This window comes from Marmota flaviventris, chromosome 9 (assembly GCF_047511675.1).
Source record: "Marmota flaviventris isolate mMarFla1 chromosome 9, mMarFla1.hap1, whole genome shotgun sequence".
NCBI lineage: Eukaryota > Metazoa > Chordata > Mammalia > Rodentia > Sciuridae > Marmota > Marmota flaviventris.
Window position 1 is genome coordinate 92,831,639 of NC_092506.1, and position 27,187 is coordinate 92,858,825.

At 32.7% G+C, this 27,187-nt stretch overlaps 1 protein-coding gene across 2 annotated transcripts in view; it reads right to left on the reverse strand.

Moving 5' to 3' along the window:
• Cwf19l2 (CWF19 like cell cycle control factor 2) overlaps nt 1-27,187 on the reverse strand; it is a 94,240-nt gene that overhangs the window by 61,580 nt on the left and 5,473 nt on the right. For both annotated transcript variants that reach the window (XR_011708597.1, XM_027930715.2), the window contains exons 4-8: nt 20,668-20,781; nt 19,404-19,523; nt 14,170-14,263; nt 8,995-9,110; nt 6,981-7,639 (exon numbers count right to left, since the gene is read on the reverse strand). Coding sequence is in view for 1 of the 2 variants with exons in the window: in XM_027930715.2 (XP_027786516.2) it covers nt 6,981-7,639; nt 8,995-9,110; nt 14,170-14,263; nt 19,404-19,523; nt 20,668-20,781 (1,103 nt within the window). In the remaining variant the exon portion in view is untranslated. The remainder of the gene's footprint in view (nt 1-6,980; nt 7,640-8,994; nt 9,111-14,169; nt 14,264-19,403; nt 19,524-20,667; nt 20,782-27,187) is intronic.

The window sequence follows — 27,187 nt, forward strand, 5'->3', positions numbered from 1 at the left end:
GCAGAGAAACAGTTAAAAGCTGAATATATCATAATCAATGACATAATCTCAAATATAAAGGATTTATCTACATTACCAATTCAGTTTTCTTAACCTATTTTATTGAAATTCATCCAGTCATGTTCTCAATATACCCTCTTAGCAAGGAATAGCAAAGTTCATATTTGCAATGATTCAAAAATTGGCCTAATAACTCTATGTGGAATTTTTTTAAGTAGCAAATTTCTTGTCATAAAAAAGAAATCTTTAACATGTAGCATTTAAGTTTTTTTAAGATAATATCTTTGCTATAGAACCCATTTCCATAACATATTATCCTTCCCACCATGTTCTTTCAGTCTATATTTTAAAAAACAATTAAAACAAACAGTAGGGGCACTGCATTCATGTGATCAGAAGAACATTAAAACTTTTTATATGCCTCTATGGGTTGAGTCATTGCTTGTATAATTAGTTGTACTTTTATAAAGAAAATATTTTCAGTACTTTTATTCAAATTAAATTGAGGTACATACAATTTTCACTGTATTATAAATATAATTTATTGAATTTGGAGCAACCCAATCATATTTCCATAAACTTCTACTTCCTAAGCAACTTGCAGTCTTTCCTATTCAACTAATTTTCCAAAATTCTTTATCTGAGATTTTACTGTTACAGTATTAGTGATATTTTTATATGAATAATGCAAAATAAAATAAATAACCACAGGACACATCCTTTCAAAACAGAATTAGTCCAATTATGCCCCCATGAAGATGGCTTGCTCCAGGGTCTGCCTTTCAAACTCTCCTGTTTCCTAAGTGACAAATTTCCTGGCTGCTTTTCCATCTACCTTTTCTGCTTTTCTTCGGTTTCCAAGAACTCAAGTACCTAACCAGATTTCCCTTCCCAACAAAGCTGTCTATTTATCCATTTTTCATCTCAACAGCAATCAATTGAGAAAATCAACTGAGAGAAGGTAAAATGGATAAGAAGGTAGTTTCCCCATTATTTCTCCCTCTTCTCTGTTATTCCAAAAGATGCTTATTTAAATCCAGATATAAAGGACAATTTTACACAAGATCTCTTACTCAGCTCAGTCACTCAAAAAGTAAGCAACCTTGCAAGCAAACTTAATTTTGATAGGATCAGAAGAAGGAAGGACAAAATTCATCCATCAAGTCATTTCCTTTTTTTGAAGTGCAAAGTTTTAGGAATATTAACACAAACTACTATATCTCATATGTCAATAAGGAAATAGATTCATTCCTACTAATACGCTAAGTACAAATGAAAGTGAAAGACTTTCAAATTCCAACTTCCTGATGCAAAATTTCATGAAGCACTCAAAAGTTCTTTATGCTAGTTGCTTCTTTCTTGATCATAAATGGGAAATCCTTCTCAGTACTATGAGAAAAGAAGTTCTGGAGTCAAATTCATTCTCTGCCATTTACTAGCTTTATGAGATTAGAGAGGCATCATAATCTGTGACTATAAAAATCAAGAAAATGATTAATATCTATCACACTTAAATGCAGAAATGTATAGAATTACAGTAATTTCAATAATGTAACAAAATTCCAAATACCTACCTTGGTATTCAATAATCATTAGTTCCCTTTGCCACTGACAGCCAATTACTGAGTCACAGGAGGATTCTCCAATCACTCCTACATTCACCATGCTTAAAATTCAATGGCAAAATCTCTTCAAGAAAAGATTAAAAACTAGAATATCTAGAACTATGCACAGATATGAAGTAATCAAATTTTTTCAAGAGACCACAGAATTAAAAGCTTCATCACTGGGTCATGGATGCCAACTCAAGCGCTCTCTCTCTTTTACATTCACTTTTTTGATTCAGAATTTCTTGTCTCTCAACTATAGTTACACTGACCAGTGCATTTGCTTCAAATCTGTTTCATTTCTCAATCTAACCTTCACAGTGCTTTTGGAATCTTTTAAAAATCCAAATCTTTTTTATTTAAAATCCTTGTGATACTTCTTTATCACTCATAAAATGATGTCCCACTTGTAAGCATGACTTCTGGAACAAGGTGTACAAGGCATCTTCCTTGTATACTTCCTCCCATATGTCTTCCTCTTAACCAAATTCTACAAACCAGAGGGAAGCTACCATATGCTAAGCACTACATCAGGATCCAGAGAAACAGATTAGAAAGAGATATACCCTGCTCTCAGAGCTACTTTATCACAAATTCTAAAACATATTTGCAAATAGTCAACTACACTATGCTGTCTCATATTTCCAGTTTCTTCAAGTTGATTGTCCTTTCCCAACAGGTTCATCCTTCATAAAGACCTTACAACAACTTTGCCTGAACAATCTTACCAGACCCTGTTGCCACTATTATTATCCTGCCCCTAATATTATCCCATCCCTATGTGTAATAACTATAAATCCTTCTATACTTAACACCTGTAACTTCAAGTATGTACCATATTTGTTTAGGTATCTATATGACTTCCTCTCCTACAATGTGAGTTCCTTGAAGGCAGATACAATGTCAAATTATTTTTGTACCGTGAGATCTAGGAAATAAAAATATTCAGTGAATATAAGATAAATAGCAAAACGAATGAAAGGGATCCAACTTAAGCTTCAAGGCATATATTTAAGGCAAAAATAAACAATCCTTATCACATAATTCAGATACACTTTTACAAATCTGAATGAATGAAAGAAATAGTCTGTTCTCAATCTTTCAGTATCCAAGGATCCTTTAAGGGAAATGATAGGCACGCGGACAAAGCATTTGGAGTAATTGTGTTCTAAAAGTTCATCAAAATTTGGAGGTAAAAACAGAATAAAATTAATAACAGTCATAACAATGAGAGTACATTTCAATTGTGTGAGCTGTTTGTGAACCAAACTGTCACACTGCCTTTCTCTTCCCACCTGAAGCTTCCAAACTCCTGTGTTCCTTATAAGGACCTAGAGAATCACGAACATTCTAGGGGATCACATGTTGAAAAACACTGATATAAGTCACCAAGAAAGAATCTTCTCTGCCTAACTAGCCACACTTTTCTCTTCTTTAAAACATTTCTACCCATGGCTAATCCTCCTACTTGGATGAATAAACAGGACCCATATTAATAACCTCAAGGATCTTGCTCAATTATCAACTCTATACAGAGCTCTTTTCTAAAGTAAAACTGATTTCTTCCATTAAAATATAAACATGTTTAAGTATCTACACCTCAAAGATAAAAGGGGTTGAGGGAGGTACTAAATTTAACCTCTTCACTCGCATATACTTTCTATCTCTGCCAACTTAAAACCAGTACTCAAATTTAGTCTACTGAAATCTGGCTTCTGTATCCTTTCACAATGAAAATGTTCTTGACTGAGTTGTCAAAAACTTCTTATTATTTATCCAAAGGACACACCTTTGTGATTTTACTTTACTCTTCCCTTTGTTGAAAAACTTTCCTCTCCCTGCCCTTCTCAGGTTGGAAGCTTAAAGATTTAATCAAGGGAAGGCACTATTAGTCTATCCAAAAGCCACCAAGTTTCAAGATAATAATAAACTCTTTCCTATGTTCTCTAAGCATTTATAGAGATGAGCAGATGCTTTAAAAGAAACATAACCATAATATCTGCAATTAGTCTAAACCCAGAAGTCCCAAGCTTTAGCATTTTCCTGGATTACACCTATAGTGCACACATTCCCATTACAACTTATTTCTAAAAAGTAAATTACCTCATTAAAATATGTTCTTTAAAATATATGTACACACACATTAACACTGACTGAAAACTTTTCAGGAAGCAGTAATTAAAAGAATTCTAGACTAATGATATTTCAGAAACCTTGATTATATTGCAATTATTCTTCTCCTCCTGATAGTGTTCAAAGATCTCTCTTTAATTATTCTTTTCCTTACCACTGATTTTCATATTTTCTCCCCTGCCTAAGGATTTTATCACTATACTCACAACCTTGACAACATGGAATCTTTCTCTTGCCCTTCTGGGATATAAAAGCAAACTCTGCCAAGAATAACATCTAAAGGTTAAGGTACTAAATGAGTTAGTTCTGATCAAAATTATAAAATCTAACTTAAGGACATCTAGTTAGGTTTTTTTCCCCTACTACATATTACTCTAGGTTTCAAACTCCTAAAAGTATTTAGCTAATATATTTTCCAACAAAAGAAAAATATGTCTGTAAATATATTTCATTCCAACTATAATAAGTTCTTAACTACCTGGGCAATTATTGGAAGATGTTTTCCAGCCATTTAAAATAATCACAGAACAAGGCATTGTGGCACAAGCCTGTAATTCCAGCAACTCAGGGGGCTGAGGCAGAATGTGAGATTGACTATTCCAAAGTCTGTTTTTATAATGAACTCAAAAGTATTTTCTAGGCCTAGTGAAAATGCTTTACTTTGGGCAGTTAATCTCTTTTCTTCTCTCTTATGCCTCTATTTGGTCAACTTCTCTCATATTCTACCAACATAAATCTCACTAAGGTTATCAATAACTTTTCACAATTAGTGTATAAAAGAAAAGTGTTTTAATTCAAAGCCAGTTTATGGTTCTCCTTTAATCCTTATTTGAAAACCATGCTAAATGGATATCAGAAGATACTGAATCTAAGTTTTGCAAATAACTATATAGTACTTTTAACAGCAACAATAAAAATGTGTACAGGATACTATACTTTTTCATATATACTAACTCATGAGGTAACTCCATGAAGTTGTTTATATTACTTTGTTTTAAGTCAAGGAAAGTAGCACAAGAAAGTCAAGTGTCAATACCTTATAAAAGGTCACAGATCCAGGAAATGATTGTTACTTACAGAACTGCCAGATAAAAAACACGACACCAGTTAAATTTGAATTTCAAGTAAGCAATGAAGATTTTTTTTCTCATAAGTTCAAATACTGTAAGAGAATTATTATTTTTATTTACTAAATCTGGCAACCTCAGTTACATAATATTGTGCAAGTCATAATCTGAGTTCCCTCAATTTCTATATCTGCAAATGTAAGGCTCAGACTATGATTTCTTCTAGTTTCAAAATCAGTTCTTTAATTTTTTTATAATTCTAAATGTCACTGTTTCTAAAACTCCCTAGTATTCTATCATTTTTTAAGTAATTCAACATATCTCCAAGATAATAGTCAGACAAATTAATAGCCACTAACAATTCTTCACTCAATCTTTTTAGCACTCTTCAGAGTCCTATCTTGGTTTCTTAATATCACTCTATAGGGCTGGGGATGTGGCTCAAGCGGTAGCGTGCTCGCCTGGCATCCGGGTTTGATCCTCAACACCACATACAAACAAAGATGTTGTGTCCGCCGAAAACTAAAAAATAAATATTAAAATATTCTCTCTCTCTTTAAAAAAATACATCACTCTATAAGCTCAGAAATTGTATTTCCTTTCACATAAATGTGGAAAATTCCTAGATTTTTTTCTTCTCCTCTCGTGTCATGGAATTCACCAAACACCTCAAACCCTTCTAACATCAAAATTAACAAATCTAACAAAGAATACTGCTTTCAGACCTCACCCTCCAAAACTGCTGTAATTGCATAATTCTATGTTATATTTATCAGAAGCTAACAATTTAAAGAGCATATACAAATATGAGGCAATTAGACAACCAGATAGAGTTACTTATAGTAAGACTGCACTATATACTTTGCTTAGCTGTAGTCACAGAAATCAAGAACCACAGATTGCCCAAATGCTAAACCAACTCAAATGATCATCAGGAAATAAGACTCATCCCACCACCAACTGTGGAGTAGAAACAGTCTACCACTCAAGGCACCTGGAATGAAGCCTGGGCAATTATATATTCATACACTCACAAACATTCGCTAATCTGTGCCACATACATGCAGTCAACACAACTGGATTTATCCTTCAGTTTCCAGGAAGGAAAGCCCCAATCTGAACTAGAGCTCATTTTACTGGGCTCCATCACTTGGTCCAGACTTTGCCAGATCCCTTCTACTGAAAGTCCCACAATGTGCTTACAATCCACTACTTCAAATGGAGTCAATAACAAAAGAAATTTGCCAGACTTACCACCTCAAGTCACAATTATACCTCTTACTAACAATGGTTTCTATTATTTCCTAAAACTTATTCTCTTATTGTCTTAACTGATAGTATTTTAACATATTCTAATGACCAATAAAAATATGTCACTTTATTGTATAAGTTATCCTTTGAATACATTTTTGTATTTCTATCGCCAGTGGGGCCAGTTCCATGTCTAAATAAAGTTTGTCTAGATCTGATACCACTCAATATGTGCTTCTTCATCTTTGGATCCAGTCCTATACAAAGGCAATGGATACAACAAAAATAAAACCAGTAGGTGCTACTTTCTTAATCACTATGGATACCACTACTATCCCATCTTAAATTTCATTTTTAAAGTTCTAACATCACATTTGAAATCCATCAATTCCCAAAGTAAATTATTTCCTTCTCTGTAAAATAACTCCATAATTCACAGTTCCCACTGCAGGATCTTTAGTACAGCTTTGTAACTTTGTATTTGGGCCATAGCAGCAAATTTTTCTTCCGTCTCCTAGACCTCCTTGACTCATGTAGTTATGGTGATTATTAACTTAATGATGGGGTAATTTCCTTAGGAAATAACAAAGTAACAAAATCTACCAAAATGTCTTCTATAGCACATTTACTTAAAAGAATAACATTCATATTTTTAAATTATAGAAGCGACAAATTTTGAGCAACTTGTGGCTACTGAATTATTTCAGATCCTTGTTAAATAAAAACTGTGAAATTAAATGCAATCCATAAAACAAAACCACTACATTGTTAAATCTACGTATTTTATCTTTTCCATCAATTTAAGAAAGAGGATACCATACTCATGTCTAATTAACAAATGACATTCTGAGGAACAGTTTAGTTCTTTGGATCCTCAGGGACTTAATATTAATATCATCTTAAAAAACAAATGATAAAATACCCAGTATATGTAGCCTTTGCATCCTGCAAATTTTTTCTCGTTGGAGGGTCATCACTCAAGCTCTCAGTCTGTAATTTTTCTCTGGTGTCTCCTGAAATGTGTTGATAGTCAATACTGCTACTAGTTTCCAATGCCTTTTGATTTGAATATTTCTTCTCTTCTTTTCTCCCATAAGATGAACTCCATGATGTTAAACTTTCTTCACTGTTCTCTGTGGGTTTTTGAAAACCACAATGCAAAGCACCCTGAGTCACTAATGCTAAAGATGAACTAGATGGTTCAAAATTTCGTCCCTTGCTGTGACATGACAGTTCTTCATCATCAGTGGGTCTTAAAAATTTAGGTCTCAAATTTCCAGAAGAGAGCTCTTGATTTTGCCTTGGGTTGTATTCTCTTCTACACGTTTCTAAAGACCCAGATCTCTCATCTTTTTCATCCCCACTAAATTTATCTTTATTGTTATTGTTTGTGATCTCTGTTGTACCATATCTATCCCTTGAACTTTTATTGTATTTTATTAAGTCTAATTTTTTATTTTCTTGACTATTTTGTGCTTTATCTGAATATGTGGGCTTCCTCCACCGTTCTCGTCTAGAATCTTCTTTTTTGGAGGCAGTTTTTTCAGCTTCTTCTAATTTTGACTGAAATAATTCCATTGACTACAAAGGAGAAAAATAACATATTGAAAGTTATAAAATGCTCACTGATGTTTTACCCACATGTCATTGGCCATGAACCACCGCCAAGTGGCACAATGAAAGAAAAACCTACCAAGGTAAGGGTAGACCCAAATGATCATCCTACACTAAAATAAATACTAAAAAGAATGAGAAAATACAGAAAAATTACCAAATAACAAAAAAAAATCTCAAAGGGGACACTCTTAAACCAAATGGTCTATACTAACAAAGTCTAACATACAATACAGAAGACATATAACTGGTAATCAAGATTCAAGAAGTTACTGTACTGCTAAAACATAATAGACTCATGAAAAAGGAACATTACAAGTACAAGAAGTGAAAAACTGTGTATCCAAAAAAATGCCCTGAAATACTGAAAAGAATAGAAAGTGATAAAAACCAAATTAGCCTGGGAATTCTTTAAAGTTTAGGAAATGACAATAAATAAATATAAATTATAGGAAAAAAGAAACATGCACAATTGATTCTAAAGAAGTTAATGCATGTGCACTGTTATTTCCAGAAAGGAGAAAAGATGATGAAAGCAAAGCATTAATAAAAAAATAAATGTATGTAAGAAAATTTTCCAAGTTGATTTTCTGGATCAGAAGGGCTCATCTAATAGTTTTGCATGGAAAAAGAAAAAAAAGACTTGTATATTAAAAATTCCTAATTTGTGAATCTACAAACTCAAAAATAAAACTTCCTTCACAAAGACTATACCAGATGCATATGTGGGTAGATAACACATTACCTACAAAGGAAAGAAAATAAGTTGGTTCTAAAATACTATATACTAATGCATGGGCATGGTTACATCATTCTAAGAGTATACACATTCTAATACTTTTTTTGAGTATTCGCAATTGAACCCAGAGGTTATTATTTACCACTAAACTGCACCCTCAACACTTTCTAGTTTTCATTTTAGAGTGTGTATATATATTTTTCTAAAAAATAAAAAAACCCTGGATAATGCCAAAAGATGGAAAAATACTAAAGTCTGGAATATACCAAAATTTCAAAAGTGGTTATCTCCAGAGGTATACTGGGAAAGCTCTTCAGCATTACTTAATTTTCTCATAATGATAAAATATTATTTTTACATTAAATAAATACAGATTTAAGTCTTGCATTATTTATGTGAGCAAAGATATGCTACCCAAGTATACAGAATAATAAAAAAGCAGAAGTTATTTCAGCAGTACAAAGATAAGAAATTTAATATCAATTCAATTCAAAAGTGTGTCATAGCATAAAACAAAGTTAAACCACATAATCTTTTATATAATTATGAAAATAGTACACATGTTCTTAATTCAGATACCTACCCCATATCTTTCAGCTACAATATCCTCAAATTTTTTATTTTGTTTTTCAGCTTGTTCCTTCATTCTTTGATAAGACTTCTTTAGCCAGCTTAATCCACCATCCTCCACTCCTGAAGCTAAATTCCAATAGAAAATTAGAAAAGGTTTGTTATACTTTTGAATGAGGTTATCATCAAATTAATTCTGACTTATAAAGTATAAAATTAAATATTTTTTCTTCAATATGTAAAAATTATAACCACATTTAAATTTCAACATATATTTGAGTGTGTACATATGCAAGCTACAGAGTTTTGCCAGTTGGAGAAAGGAAAAGATAAATAATAAACTAAAGAATAAAAGTAAAACTATCCTCAGGAAAATTACAATTTAAGAGAATGAATACAAAAGTATATAAATGCAATAAAGATAATATGTAACAACTATTATGTAAAGATATGCAGGGTTATACAAAATGATAATGATAATAGTTAAGGATTACTTCTAACTAGGAGGTCAAGAAAAATACCACAAACTAAGTTTAAGAAATGGGTTGAATTTCTATAAAAAAAAAAAAAAAAGAAAAAGTTAAGAGTACAAAGGGCACTCCCAGATATAAGGACACACACAGAGGAGAAAAAGCTACCACAGAAACATAAAAAGAACAAACAAGTCAGAGAAGAAAATGCTGAAATTATATTAAAACAAATTGTCCTACTTTCATCATGATTACCAACTATGAACATGTGAATGCTCCTAATGAACTTTATTAAGCTGTTAACATTTCCTACACTTTAGATCTGTGTAAAGAGAAAATCAAATCAATTACATGAATTAAAATTCTGGTCCTGATTTTCCTTGCCCTCAAGTGATACTTTAACATCCTCCAGGTCTATAACAAACAAACAAACAAAAAATGCATACACACAGATTCCACAAGACATGTACAAGAATGTTTACAACAAAACAATCTGCAATAACTCCAATCTGGAAACAACCCAGGAAATGTCTAACAACAAAAGAAGGAACACATAAACTATGATACAGTCATAAGATACACACACAGCAAATAGAATGAATTAACTATATTCATAACATTATGGATGAATCTCAAACTGTAGATAAAAGAGGATGGTAACAAAAATGTATGCAAATGATTATGGTGCTAATATCCAGGATAGTGATTACCCTTTGGTAACAAGATGCTAATAATGTTTCTTGACCTGTGTGCTGAATACATAGATGTTTTCATTTTGTGAAAAGGAACAGTCTGCCGTACACTTATGGTTGTATACTCACTTTCCTATGTAAGTTAGACTTTAAGGAAAAAAAGAGAAAAAATGATTGCAATCCTCTAATTAAATCTATTTAAATTACTTCTATCATTCAAATCTCAACAGTTTATCTTTATTAAGCAATCTCTTCTAAGATAATAATGTGGTCTAGGGATTAAACCTAGAGGTGCTTAACCACTGACTCACATCCCCAGCCCTTTTTATTTTTTATTTTGAGCTGGATATTGCTAAGTTACCTAAGGCCTCACTAAGGCTGGCTTTGAACTTGAGATCCTCCTGCTTCAGATTCCCAAATCATTGGGATTACAGGCATGCGCCATCATGTCTGGCAATCTTTCTTTAAAGGTCTAAAATACTCTGTACTCTAAAACCCAGATCTCTAGTTAACTCAAAGATTTCTTTACATTCAAAAACTTATTCTACTTTTGATCTTTTTTCTTATGTATATAGTCTATAAATTCAAAATTAATGGGGCAACCATTCAAGGAACTTAATCTAAAAATGTAATCTATACAGTGATAAGTAAAAGAAACCCACAATAATTAATATCATTATTACTATCCCAGCTTTATAATTAAATTGTTTACTCCACAGAATTATCTGTGAAACCAATAACATGTAGATGGGCACAGTGAAAATACCATGAAAAAATCACCAACATACTAATAAAACTCAGAGAAAACTATCTGAGCTAAACTAAAACTGCTTTAATTCCTCTGTTTCCACTTATCAAGAAAATCTAACAGAATAAACACTTTCAGCTAATTTGCTTGTGAATTAAATCCACAATTTTAGAAATATCTATGTAATATCATCACCTTTAGCTGATGTATATTCAATATCAAAAGTGCTATTAATCTTATGATTAGGATGCTATCATTAAAGTATTTTTAATAAAAGAAAACACCAAATTTATTATCTACAGAGTAAACAAAAATACCAACTTACAGCACCATCCTCAAATTCAATTAATATTTAATGAATATTTATCATTAATATAAAAAGTTGCTAAACACATTAGGATATAAAAATATTCATAAGGCCTGGTCCCCATCCTCTATGCTAAGATGAAGATATATCAAATAATTACAGTATACTTATTTACTGGTATGCAGCACTTAAAATTTATATCTCAAATTTGTTTTCTATAGTAAGTCAAAAATTATGTTTCCATCATAATTGTAAGTTATATTATTATAAACAGAACACAGTCAAATGAATCTAGGCTGTGTTCCCATTTTTCTTTAAAAGATAGGCTAATAGAGATTTAACAATAAACAAAGTATCAGAAGACCTAGATTTTAGTCTTGCCAGTAAAACTGAACAGTTCTAAGATCAACTGCAAGTCATTAACTTCTTTGGACCTTAGCTTCTTAATCTGCCAAAAAAAAAAAAAAAACGCAGCTGATTAATGCCACCTTTAAAAATCCTTCCAACTCAAAGATTCTAACAGAAAGCCAAAAACTGGAGAAGGTAAAAAAAAAAAATCAATAGGAAAAGCAAAATCACAATAGAAGTGTTGTAAGCAAGAATTTCTACTAACTACATTGTAAGAAATGGTCTCCTAAAGAATGTAGAGTAATGAATGGATTAAAAAATGTGGCATATATACACAATGGAATTTTACTCAGCAATAAAAGAGAATAAAATCATGGCATTTGCAGATAAATGGATGCAGTTGGACAAGATAATGCTCAGTGAAGTTAGCCAATCCCAAAAAAACAAATGCTGAATGTTTTCTCTGATATAAAGAGGCTGATTCATAGTGGGGTAGGGAGGAGGAACATGGGAGGAATAGATGAACTCTAGATAGGGCAGAGGGGTGAGAGGGAAAGAGAGTGGGCAGGGGGTTAGCAAGGATAGTGGAATGATGGACATCATTACCCAAAGTACATGTATGAAGACACAAACTGAGTGTCAACATACTTTATATACTACCAGAGATATGAAAAATTGTGCTGTATATGTATAATAAGAATTGTAATGTATTCTGCATACATTTTTTTAAATCAATTTAAAAAAAGAATGTAGAGTAACTAATCCAGGACTAGAATCAGAATTCTGGGTTCTCATGTGATGACAGGGAAATTATCTATCCAGTCTTTGTTTCCTGAGCTATAAAATTGAGACAATAACATCTACTCTGCTTTCCTTTCATGGTTACCATGAAAATAAACTGATATATAAGTGAGCCATGTAAACTCTAAAGTTGCACAAAATTCTCATTACTAAATTTTCTTTTTATGAGCTTTAAAAATCATTTGAGTTTTCCACTTAATTTTCTCTAAAGATTAATGAATTAATTATTGAAAATATGGCACACTGAACATTACCAAGACTCTTGATATAATCTTCCCAAGACACTTAATCACAGAATAACTGACATCATCATCCACTGATTCCTATATTCTAGATATTGTACTATTTCTAATTTTAACTTATAAGACAGTTACTATCATTATTCCTTTTAAAGATAAATAAACTGGACTCAGAAAGATCAGTACACTTTCCCACAATGACAAAGCTAGTAAATGGGACTGCCAGAATTCTAATTCCAAGTAGACTGATTCTAAAATCTGAGTCTATAAGAACAACACTGTGTCACCTCTACCTCCCTAACATCAATACTTCCTTAATACTAATGTTCTAACACTTCCAGGTGCCTTACAGTTTTAGCCCTGCCACAAATCTAAGTAGAAGGATAAAACTATCATAAGCAGTAAAACTTGCAGACTGTTTTTTCCTTGTTTCATCATAATTATTCAATTGCAGATAATTTTTAAAACTAAATTTCCCTGGGAGCTGAGTCTGAAGGCATGATTTGAAAAGGAAGGAGAAAGGCTCTCCAAAAGCTTTATATAAGGTCACTTTCCTCCTTAATCATTCTGCTGTTTCCACCAGCTAAAAGCTACTACCTAAAGCAGAACTCCAGGTCTTCTATACCTAGTGAAGTTAAGAACCTATTGACTAAAAACAACAAAGATTGAGTTTGCTAATTCTAGGTTTCCCCCAAAGATAAATTTATTGACTGTCTTGACACTAGAGATGATAAAAGTCCAGATCACAAAATTAGGCTGGGTTAGCTTATTGCTCCCCAAACTGTTTCTATAAAACAGTGTTTCAAAGAGAACCTTGTTTAACTACAATTATTATTACTTAACCCAGCATTCAAAAAGTTAAAAATAAATTTATGATTACTAACAACTTTAGTTAAATTGCCAGAAAAAAAATTATAAAGGAGCCTATAAGGTGGCTCTAAGGATACACACATAAAATATAAAATAATTTAAACAAATAGCCAAAATAAAAACAAATTATGCATACAAAGGAAGAAAACTTTCTACTAATAAAATATTAAAATGAAAAAGTAATATAATTTACAACACTACTATTATACGCTGGGCTCACTGTAATTAAATAAACTTTTCATTGAATTATCAATACAACACTTGATAGTCATGTAAGTTCTTTTTAATTATATTACAAAGTATGCTTATGTGACACAAATATTTTGTCTCCATCTGCTGGAAAATAATAGCACTCAACATTATTACAAATTTGTAGCTGCTGGCAAAATAGAAATTTCTAAAGATATAAAACCAGATCTTTGTTTACATACTATTTTAGTGAAATTCAGACACAATACTTTTTACAAAACAAATGAATTATATTATTACATCCTCACAGAATCATACTTAGCATTAGCACATTTGAAACAAATTCATACATAAAAGCATTATAAGACAGGTATAAAACTGAGTACTAATGATTTAAATAAAAGACTTAAAAAGATGGCAAATATTTTACCAATGCTTTACTGCCATGTAAACTCAAGTCTTTGCATTAGAAATACCAACTTATAAGAAATGCCTATGTGTCAGCACCCACAATATAGAGATACCTTTAGTAACTGATGACACGCTACAGTCTTCTGATGGAAGACCTGTCCCACCATCCTTCCAATATGGATTCAGTTCTCTTTCCAGCAGTTTGGACTAGAAAAAAACATTTTCAGAAATTAGAATTTAAAAATAAATCCACCGTGAAAGAGTTAATAATAAATCTGAGACAAATCATTTAAAGCACTCTTAAGACACTGTTCTGTAATTTGCAGGTAATAATGTTTAAATTTACATTCATTCAATGTTTTAATTGAATACCTATCATGTTTAAGAACTGCATTATATATAGAAGATATAACAGTCGATAATACTTATTTGGCCCTGACTAGTTTATACTATAGTGACAATATGGTCAATAAATAACTGATACATGCTTTGAAGACAGAAATTCAGAGTACAAAGGCCACACAAAGAATTTAAACCTCTCATACATTAAAGGATCAAAGACTTCCTAGAGGAAGCATTATGTGCAATCTTAGACCTAAGTACATGCAGAAATGAGCTAAGTTTTCTTTTGAGGGGAATGAGGGAAAGAGCATAAACATGCTCCAGCATGTTCACATTCATAAAACCATAGAGAAAGAAAATACACATCACTTTCAGGGAACTTAAAGTAATTCAGACAAGCTAAAACTCAGAAATGTGAATAAGTAGTGAAAAGAAATTAGATTGGAGGATAATCAGAGACTACAACACATGAGCTATTTTGAAATGCTGTTTACATTTTATGCTGGGGGCAATGGTGTTACACACAGAACAAACTGATCTTGGCATGAGGAAAAATGAGAAGAGCAAGATTACAAATCCAGTCAGTAGACTGTGGCAGTAATCCAAGCAAGAGATGATGGGAGCCTGTGTTCCAAGCACTATATCAGGCCCAGGGGCTATAAGGAATAAGACAGGTGCTGGGTCCTCAAAGATATTATGGTCTAAGGAAAGGGGAAAGACAATTAAGCAACATCAATACACATAAATGCTTTGAAAGCAAAGGAAGCTATATAGAACTATATACTGATGACACAAACTGAACCTCAGGAAATCAGAAAATGCTTCCTACAAGAACTAATAATGGCAACAGGATGGGGGGAACAGGAAGTGTTGAATGTTAGAGATTTCAGTTTCCCAGAATGTAAACCAACCAGACTGCTAAAAACAAAAATGTTGGATAACTTTTTAAATGAGCTGACAAAAAAAGTAAAAAATCTTGAAAGGACAAATTTAAGTTAAAGGTTAACTCAGAGGAATAAACAAAACCAGATTTGATTTCTTACATTATCTATAGCAAAAAATTAATTTCCCTGTTACTTTCTATAAAATCTCTCAATATCTATCATCAAGGAACTTCTCCCAATATTCTTATCTAGATACTCAAAGACATACACATCAGATACTTGACATGATTTTTAAAAAACTAGAATTACACACTGAAAAGGACAGCTGACAAGAGTCTAGACAAATTGTAAGATACTATCTGGAAATGTATAAATGATAAAAAACTGAATATATAAAGAACTTCCACAAATTAGTAAGAAAAAGAGAAACGACTGTAGTAGAAAAGTAAGCAAAAAACAAACAATTCACACAAAAAAAGGAAAGATCTCTCTAATAGTAAGGAGATACAAAATATATAAAAATATGTAACATAATATATAAGTGGTTTTTAGTCAGCTTTTTTGCTGCTGTGACTAAAGGACCCGCCCAGAACAATTTTAGGGGAGGAAAAGTTTATTTAGGGGCTAACAGTTTCAGAGGTCTCATCCATAGACAGCAGATTCCATTCCTCAGGACTCAAGGTGAGGCTGAACATCATGGAGAAAGAGTGTGGTGAGGGAAGCAGCTCACCTGATGCTCAGGAAGGAGAGAGAGAGACTTCACTCTCCAAATACAAAATATATACCTCATAGCCACGCCCCCCAATGAACCACTTTCTCCAACCTGCCCCCAGTTACAACTCAGGGATTAATTAACTGATTAGGATAAGGATGTTACCCAATCATTTCTCCTCCAAATCTTCTTGCATTGTCTCACACATGAGCTTTTGGGGGACACCTCATATCCAAACCAGAACAATAAGCATACAAAAACAATGAGATACTATTTCTTACCCATTAATTAAACTCAAAAAATTGTTTGATAATTAGAGATACTAAGTATTACAAAAGAACCATACATTGCTGAAGCTATATAAATTGTTATAATTTCTTTGCAAATATTTGTAAAAGAACATAGGTGCATACTCTGTAATTGAGCCATTCAAGACTCATAGATATGTACCATGAAGAAATTCATACATGTATGCATAAGAAAATACATACAATGTCCTTTGTCGCAGAACTGTTTAGTGAAAAACAGTAAACAATGTAAGTGTCCATAAGTAAAGGAATGAACATTTACAGTATGGCACAGTTAGATGATGACAGACTATATAACAAATTGAAATGAATGCAATAAAAATAAAATATATCAACATTAATTGATCTCTCTATAATACATTCAATCCTTCTAGCCAAGATGGCTTATTAAGGTTCCACTTCATCACTATCTCTCTGCTTAGCACAAATAGAAAAGATACATAATGTAAAACTTACTGTAATTCAACATAAGACAAATATTTCTGTGGACCATAAACAGAACATAAATGCAAAGCAGTACACAGAAATGAAGCCACAGGATTACTGGGCTCTGTGTGCAAGCCAAATGTGATCATCCTGAGTTCAATTTGTATATGATAATGAATACTAAGTGTTCCAGCTGAGACAAAGAAATAGAGCCAGTCTACATGAAGCAAAGGTCTCCTGGGTAAGATTTCCTGTTAGCAAAAGAATACTATAGAACTGGTAAAAGGTACAGACTTGGTCTATAGATAAATGCTAGATAAATACAAATTTCCAATATAAAGGTCCAAAATCAACAAGCTTCATACCAAACAATTAAGGACATTCATTTTGGTCTTTTTCCCATTACCTTCTTTTTATCCTCACTGCCATTATAAGAATTAACATTTGGACTGGTGTGGTGGCTGACACCTATAATCCCAGCAACTCAGGAGGATCACAAGTTCAAAGACAGCCTCAGCAACCTAGCGAGACCCTGTCTCTAAATAAAATATAAAAAGGGCTGAGGATGAAAAAAAAAAAAAAAATTAACATCTGGTTCTAAAGCAAGAGCCATTTTTTTCTCAAAAAAGGCTCAAACATTCAGAAATTTTAAGAATATTATGGTATGCAAAAAAACAACACATCCAAATGTGCACATGTAAAAATTGGCTAATCTCACTCATTAGCCTAGATAATTTACTGCTGCACAAAATGATTGGAATTCTTACCTAAGCAAAAATTCCAAATTACTATAGATTACGAAACTTTAGAACTAAATCTAAGGATTCAAAGAGCAGCAAAGTAAACTAGAATTCATGGAGAGAAAAAGACTAAGTATACAATTTCATATCGTAAATTTTGTAGGTAAAAAGCATGTATTATGTGCAGAGTTCTATACTGGCTGTAAAGGGAGATACAAATAAAATAAAACAGTTTCTTAAAAGTTTATAACTTTTAATGGAAAGAGGATACAACCACTAAATCACTGTACCAGAAACTTACAGCAAAGAAACAAAGTGATATGAAAACATGAAACATAACTTATTTTAGTCATGGAAAATAAATAGCAGGTGTCTTATAGGATGCATGAAATCGGGAGGGCTTGAAGGATAAGCAAGATGAAGACATAAGAGATGAAGGGAATTCATTTAAAAAGAACCACACGAACAATTCAGAGGCAGAGATCTGTAAAAAAATATGAGTGAAAGTGATTAAATTAGTTTAGCTGAAATATAAATTACCTGAGAAAAAGAAAATTTGCCTTAAGCATAATGCTAATGGGTTTGGGCTACATTTGTAGGCAGCTTTAGGGGTGTGAAAAAAAACAATGACAGTACCTTTTTTTTCAGTCTAAGTTCTGAACAAGTTGAGAAAGAAGAACATAGAAGATAAAATATAAATTACCTGTATTACCAATAAAGGCTAAACTGAAAGAAAACTTTCAGTGAAAGACAAATGGACCTACTAAACTAAATCCCACAATGAGGAAGACTTTACCAATTACAGAAAGTTCCAAGCCAAACCCTGTATCTCCCTTGTTCCCACCTGGTCTCCACAGGAAACTCGTTTCATAAACAAGATAGTCAGAGCTAAGGAAACCTGATCAGTTTATTCTTTCCAGTATTTTCCAATAGAAAATTTATTCAATGTCTTCAGGGACAGAGTGAGAATAGAAAGTAGCATGAAATATCACTAGTAAAACTTACTTCACTAAAAAGAAAACATCAGAAATGGCAAAGAAGCATTCTTTCAATTTGAATCAAAGAAGACTTCTAAAAGGAATAATACCATGATCAAAGGTGCATATTTAAAAAAATTATTCGATATACTTAGTTGTGGGATATAATGGATGAAATCAACTGCATGACAAGACAGAAGATAGGCAAGTTGTCAGCTGTGGATGTAGTTCAGTGGTAGAATGCTTACCTGGTATGTATAAGACCTTGAGTTTGATCCCCAGAAACACACACACACAAAAAACCGTTTCTTGCCTTTGACTGAATTTTTTCCAAGTTCATCTTTTCATCAGGAATAAATCCCAGGAGGGTCCCAGATTTATAAGTGTTTATCAATCAGACATTCCTATCTCATGCAGGCACTTGCCTTATATGCTATCTCTGAGCAATCATTCGAAATTCTAGATTACTAGGATTGTGTGGTATTTCCAAGAAGGCCTCCAGCTTCAATACTTCTTTACTTTCTGGAACCATGCTTTTGCCTAATCTTTTGGCCTTTAAAAGATTTCCTGCTGTTTTCTTACCAGCAGTAACAACAATAAATCCAGAAATTTTAGGTGTCTTGAAATGGAAGCATTTTTATGGTATCTAATTCACTATGTACACTGAAATAGAAGTTGAAAAGGTTCAGCTTTAATTCTATGATAGTAACATAAACTCAATATAACTCAACTATATATGCTCTAGATTTATAAGTCTATTACTCCTTTAAACTGACTCTCTATACAAGAAACTTACTTTAAATAAAATTTATATCACATTTCACTGTTGTTCACACTAATTTTATTAAACACCACAAAAGATAAAAATATTTCACAAGTAAAATTGCATTTATATGAATGTCTTACCAGTTTAATAAAGGTAAATTAGAAAGTTAACACGTTGTAAATATTCTCTTACCTGTTCAAGTGCTTGGGTTTTTGCTTGCTCTATTTTCTTTATAGTTTCCTTTTCAGCTTTGAGTGATGATGATGACACAGTTTTAACAGACATAAAATCAACAGTCATCCACTCATCCCTCTGTTAAAAAGAAAAAAAAAGGAAGTTTTTCAGTCTGAACTAGTTTGAACTTTATGACAGCAGGGATTTGGGAGGCACTCAAGCTGTATCAAATCTTACATGACAGTATATTGTTAAGTAAGTTTCTTAATCTCTATACCTTAGTCTTTCCCCTATAAAATGCAAAAAAATGTCAACATTTCAGGATTATTTATTGTTCAAAATAATAGAAAACATTTAACACAGTGCTTGGCAAACAAAAAAGAACCAAACATTTGTTCCTGTTCATCTTTTTTCCCTTCCTTTTTGGCCATCAGTGGAGAAATTACATTCTTTTTCAGGCATATGAACCATAACCCAAAGCGGGACGTGGTAGTGCACAGATATAGATCAAAGATAAGTAAAAACATTGGAATCTCTTATTCAATTTGGAAATATCTGTATGAATAAATAGTTTATCTTTATCCTTTAAAAAAATATATATCTCCTAGTAGCAATGAACACCACTTATGCCCAAATTGTGTTTTCTAAGTATCAGTTTTCATTAAAAGGAACTAGGGGTCCTTATAAAAAACAGCGGCTTGGGAGGCTGAGGCAGGAGGATCATGAATTCAAAGCTAGCCTCAGCAAAAGTGAGGCACTAAGCAACTCAGACACTGTCTCTAAGTAAAATACAAAATAGGGCTGGGGTTGTGGCTTAGTGGTCGAGTGCCCCTAAGTTCAATCCCCAGTACCCAAAAAAATAATCAGGACTATTTGAACTATAACCCAAAATTTCTAAACTACTCAACTTTTAGTATTGTTAAGTAAATTATGACATACGGAGAAGAGGAATAAAAACTGCAACTGAGCTCTACCCATCATGGAAAGGACAGACAGAGGTAAGAGTCAAAGCTGAATGCACAAGAGGGGAAAGTGCCGCTTCTCTATCAAAAACCAAAAGTAGGATAATCTCTGAGGGACTAGAATAAACACTTACTTTCTCACAGCAGAAAGAAAGGAGCCTAAACACTCAGCAAAAAGCATTACTGCCTAAATTATTCAAAATATATATTGCTCTCAAAGTCTAATTTTTCTCCTAAAGAAATTAATTACCTTTCACTTCAATATTCATCTATTCTTAGAAGCTGACTCTTCTTTCTGTAAAATCATGTGGCTTGCTTACCTGAATAACTTGACTGTCTTCGTCCTTTCCAGAGTTTTCATCTTTCACTTTCCAGGCCTTTTCCTTGCCAGAAGTCTGGAATGGAACAGCCTCAACCCACTCATCTTCAGAGCTCTAAGAATGTTTAGCACATAAGTAAAACTCACAATTTGCATATATATAAAAAAAATCTCTATGCAGTTGTTAAATGGTAACAACTTAACTTTCTAGATAAAATTCTTATATTATGCCCCCTTTAAAATGGCATTGAAAATTAGAGGAAAAAACATCTAAACCCACTATCTGGAAATAAACCCATAAAATACCACCAAATTAGTTTTATTTCTTTATCAGCTATATTACAGAGCTAAAGAAAAGCAAAAAACAAAAGTGAGATCTTCTAGGTAGAAAGATTACTTCAAAACAGAGTTTCAGTTCCTACCAACATCAAGTAGTACTCACATGTTCCCCAGAATAGAGGGGAAATGACACTCAAATAAATGAGTTTGCTGTATGCCCCTAAGCTTCAAATTTTGAGATTTCCCTCAATCTAAAATTGCAAAGATCTCAAGTAACAGCTAGACAGGTAAGGTATTTTACCTAATATGTTTAAACATCAGATTACTGCATCAACTAAGGAGTATACTCAGTTATCATTCCCTATGTGCTATTATGCCAGGTTTGGAGTTTTTCAACAAATATATCAAACTACTCTGCTATATCAAGTAGTATATTAAGTACGTTCACATAAATTATCACCCTAAATCCTTAAAGTAACTCTATATTCTTTTGACTTTATAGATAAGAAAAGCTCCCTAAAATTAATTTGCCCAGGTTACATGATATCCAACTGTAAAAACCAAGATAGGAATGTAGATCTGTCTGATTTTAAATCTATTTTTTGGAGCTATAGAACTAAAGCATAAAAAGGATTCTAGAAATCACTTTGTTCAAACCAACTGTTAGTATACAGTTAAGAAACTTTGAGGCCAAGAGGAAAAAATGATTTAACAGCAAAGAAATATGAATTTCTTGAAATGTGACAGTGTTCTTCCATTTCATGAAGTTCTTGAAAATTACCAAAAGCTTAAATTAACATAAATATGTCTGTTGAAAGGTATCAACCATGTGGAGTAAACATATTTATGCTCTGCCACCTCAACAGCCAACTGTTTCCCAAAGCAAAGCAAATTTTCTTCATTCATTCATTTAGGCCTTCATTTAGATTTACAGAAACCCTAAAACTTAACTCTATAATTTTTTTTTACACAATGCCTTTATTTTGTTTCTTTTCTTTTCTTCTTTTTAATGTGGTGCAGGCAATGGAACCCTGCAGTGCTAGACAAGCGCTCTATCACTGAGTCACAACCCCAGCCCCTATAGTTAAAATTTTTTAAGATAATCTCTATAAATGCATTTTTGGTCTATTCATGTTTACATCATCAATTCAGTTTAGTGAATCTTATTCCTAATTCTTGATGTCATTCATTAAAATAAGAGTTTATAGTCTGAAAAAAATCAGCACTTTCTTTAGGGACACCAATCTGCTAAAAGCTGTATCAAATTTTACATGACAGTGTAATCTTAAGCAAGTTTCTTAATCTCTATACCTTAGTCTTTCCCCTATAAAATGCAGGAAAAAATATCTAAACCCACTATTTGGAAATAAGCCCACAAAACACCATTTCCCCTATAAAATGCAAAAAGGTCTATAAAGGCTTAGAAATGTGAAGTGTTTTTACTTTTTTTCCCTCTAGAGGAAAGGAGGCCCTCTACATAATTTAAAACTTGGTGTTCTACAAGATTCTTTTACAGATTTTCTCTATCTTATCAGATGTTATGGTTTGAATATTAAGTATTCCCCAAAGACTCACGTGGTAAAAGTTTGGTCCCCAATGCGGTGATGTTCAGAGGTGAGGCTTTTGGGAAGTGAACAGATCAGGACACTATGAATGGGCTATGAGAAAGTGGGGCCCTATAAGTCACTGTGGCATGCCTTTGAAAGGCACATCTTATTACTGGTCTCTCACTGGCTCTTTCTCCCTGCTTAATAGCCACATATGGTGAGAAGTTTTGCTCTTCCACACCCTTTTTCCATAATATATTGTCTCACCTCTGGCAATATATTATGAAAACAACGGACTCAACCATGATCTGAAATCATAAGCCAAGATAAATCTTTCCTCTTTAAGTTGCTTTTCTCAGGTATTTTATTGCAGCAATGAAAAGCTGACTAAAACATCAGATGTTGACCAATGACTCTGAAATTCTTTAACTGGAGCCATCAGTTGCTTCATCACCTTACTTGCAATTAATTTCCTACTCTGGAGAAATCCAATCAGCAGGATCTGTAACTTCAATTGAACTAGACTTTCAACCCAAACTAGAATTTCCCCTTACTGGCTTTGGTGAGTTCTTTCTTCTACTCCCTTAATTCTCCTTTAAAGCATTTATCCTTTTACATTTACTTGTGTGATTTATTTATTTAATGCTTCATCAGGCAATAAGTTATATGAGGACAGGAACCACATCTGCTTTGGTCTACTCTGTATCCCCAAGTACCTTGCTAAACAACTGGGCAACTATCCTTCCCTTCTTCAACAATCTCCTCAAGCTTTCTACCAACTCCCATTCCCCATACTCTTAGCAAATGATCTCTCCTTTTACCTCATCAAGAAAAAAATAGGCCACTTCACCTTCAGTTTACCCTAGACAAAAATTATTTATAGCTGTGCCAATCCTAACCCTCTGTTAACTTTTACGATTCAAGAAAAGTCCTCCTCCAAAGATTTTGATCCCAACCATTCCTGTTCTTCCAGAACCTTGCTTCATTAATTATCTCCTTCTCTTATGCTTCTACCAAAGGTCTCTAAAGGCCTAGAAATGTGAAGTGTTTTTACTTTTTTTTTTCCTCTAGAGGAAAGGAGGCCCTCTATATCCCTTTAGCAGCAATTCATCTTCCAAATTCTATTCTATGACTATCTTATTGAAGAAGTACTAAATGCACTGTGTCTACACCTTCACTTTCAAACATTTCTCCAACCTCTACAAAATTGCTGCTTTCCCCCATTAATCTAGAGAAAACTCTTCAAAACTCAATGGCTTCCACTTTGCCAAATTCTACAAAATGCTTTACTCTTTATCTCTTTAAACTTCTCTACAAGATACAACCCTGCTAATGACTCATTGTCTTAACTTCTAGGATAATTCCTAGTTCTCCCTTCTAGGATACTTCCCAATTCTCCCCCTCTTTATTTTTTTCTCCATTTCCTTCCTGCATTCTTCTTCCTATGTTCAGTCCTAAACTATCCATGCTCCATTCTTTGCCCACTATATTTTGTATGCTCTAAACATTCCCCATAAGCCATTAAATCTATTCTCACAGCTTCAACTACCATCATTTCTGCTTATTTCTTTCAAATTTGCCTAACGTGAGTTTCAGTGACTCAATCAACTATCTGCTATACTTGGATGTCATGTTGAACTCAAGGACAAAAAATAAACTCATCATCTTCTTCTGTAACACCTGTTCCTCCTACTCTATTATTGAACTGAGTTACCTGGCACCATCAACCACCTACTTCACCAAGTCAGAAATACCAGGATCAAGATCACCTATCCAAACCTATAAATTTTCAACTCTAAAATACTTACCAAATATACCACAAAGAAAACACCACATGATTGCCATGGGAGCCTACCTCCACCTAACCAGCGCTGACCCAAACGTAGGTAGCTGGCCCAATTCAATATAAGTTATTCTTCAAGAATTTGAAATCAAATCCAAAGGAGCTGATTTAAAACTAAGGAGCAGGAAAGGCATTGGCAAAAGCTATTTACATCATAAAGAATGGAATTCAACAGAAATTGATCTGTAACAAGAAAACAAAAGGACTCAAAGGAAAAACATGGAAAATGGCAAGATTATAAAAGGCATCTGTGACTTTAATTTCAGATATTCCTGAAGCCAGCTGATTCCTAGGTGTTTTATACACCTAGATGTCCTGTAAGATTTTTGTACGCTAATGATAAATCCTTCCCTTTTTGTTTGCATGAGCCAATTTAAGTTTGGTTTCCATTACCTTCAACCAATATATATCCCCTCATTTTCATTCTTAAAGTAGCAGTCTTAAATTAGATATTTTTTCTCTTATGTACATAATTGAAATAAAGACCAAAAATGTTTCTTAGACTCCAGTCTTTCTTCTCCAACTCCCCTAAATGCATTTAGAGTTAAATGAAGGAGACATTCAACCACAGTGCTTCTCTTCTATGGCTGTCTGTCCCAAAGATACTAATTATTACTCTTCTACGAATAGAACTCAATCTTATTTGGAGAAATAATGTGCCTCTTGTGCCTGAAAGTGAAACATGATCAAGTATCCAATGAGATGTAAATGAAAGTATTCAGTGGGACTTTCTGGAAGTCAAATTAAGAAAGAAAAGAATATACTATTTCCTATTATCTGAACTAAGAGGTAGTGCAGCAAGGATGATGAAAGACCAATACAAGGGGCTGGGATTGTGGCTCAGCGGCAGAGCGCTCGCCTAGCACAGGCAGGACTCGGGTTCGATTCTCAGCACCACATAAAAATAAAGGCATTGCATTGTGTCCATCTATACCTAAAAAATAAATATTAAAAAAAAAAGAAAGACCAATACAATAGAACCTTGGTCGTAGAAGACCATAATACCCTGGTCGGTCTACTCATTTCTTTAATAAGACAAAACAAAAACTTCTATCTTGTTCAACCAATGAGTATTCTGAGATTTTTCTAATAAATTTAGCTGACCCTAAATAGATGACCCACTTCCTATGGAATAAAAATCAAAGCCTTTGGTTTACAAGTCTTTATTAATTCTTGAAGTTTTATCTTCTCTTACCCTCTCTTTTGCTTTATATATAATTTGAATAAATTTTAATTAAAATTTTAAAAAGCTATAGACAATTACCATATTGGATAGTGTAAAAAAATTCTCTAATTAAAAAGGAAGAAATTGATAGACTAGATAAAGCTCAAATTCCAAATTTACATTGTCCGCAAAAAAATACACTTTCAACATAAAAGAAAGATATGCTAAAACTAAAACATATAAACCATAAAAAACAAATAATATAAAAGAGGCTTTATTCATACAAAACAAAGCAGAATATAGACAACAGTGTTACCAGAGATAAGGAGAAACATTTCACAATAATATCACAATTAATTCATCAAGAAGATGTAACTATGCTAAATGTAAATGTACATACCTAGTAAAGTTTCAAAATATGTAAGACAAAAATTGAAAACAGAAATAGAAAAGTCAACCATTACAGTTAAGAGATTTCAGTATGAATCTCTCAGTAACTGAAAGAGAACCGGTAAAGAAAAAACAAGCAAGAATACAGGAGACTTAACACTATTTATCAACTTTTCCTAATTGACGTTTTTAAAACCCAACATCTAACAACAGCAAAATTACACATTCATTTCAAATATACAAGGAGGGCTGGGCATATTAGCTCAGTTGGTAGAGTGACTGCCTTGTTCAATCCCCAGCATCACACACACACACACAAAAAAAAAACAAATACACATGGAATTTTCACCAAAATAGAACATAGGCTAGGCCATAAAATAAATCTGGATAGATTTTTAATTAAAATTATACAAAGTATGTTCTATGTCAATAATAGAATTCAAGTAAATTTTAAAATAACTGGCAAAATATACAAATACTTGGAAATTCAAAATTTACTTTTATATAATCCATGCGTAAAAACAAGTAAATTTTAAGATATTTTTAATAAGATATCAATGAAAATATGACACATCAAAATGAGGTAGACAAAGGCTGGGGTTGTGGCTCAGTAGTAGAATACTCCCCTAGCACATGTGAGGCATGAGTTTGATCCTTAGCACCACATAAAAATAAATAAAACAAAGTTATTGTGTCCATCTACAACTAAAAAAGAAAAACATTTTGGGCTGGGCTTGTGGCTCAGTGGTAGAGCACTTGCCTAGCATGTGTGAGGCACTGGGTTTGATTCTCAGCACCACATGTAAATAAATAAATAAAATAAAGGTCTCTCAACAACTAATAAAATACTTAAAAAAAAAAGAAAAACTTTTTTAAAAAATGAGGTAGGTGAAGTTACAACAGTGATAAGATGAGCACTAACAGATTAAGTACTTATTAGAAAAGAAAAACGAGAATCAATGAGCTAGGCACCCATGTTAGGAAGGTAGAAAAAGAAAAGTAACTTAAATACAAGATAAGTATTAGAAAAAATAATAAAGCTGAATCAATGAAATAGAAAATAAACAAAGCAAAAATCAACAAAACCAAAATGTAATTCTTTGAAAAGATCAACAAAGTTGATAAACTTCAAGCTAGACTGAGAAAACTAAATAGAAAATAGAAATTACCAAATTCAGGAATAAAAAAATCATTATAGGTTCTACAGACATTAAAAGGACAAAAGGAATATTTATTTGAGTGAAATAAATTCCTTTAAAAACTCAACCTACTATAACAAATTCAAGATTAAATAGAA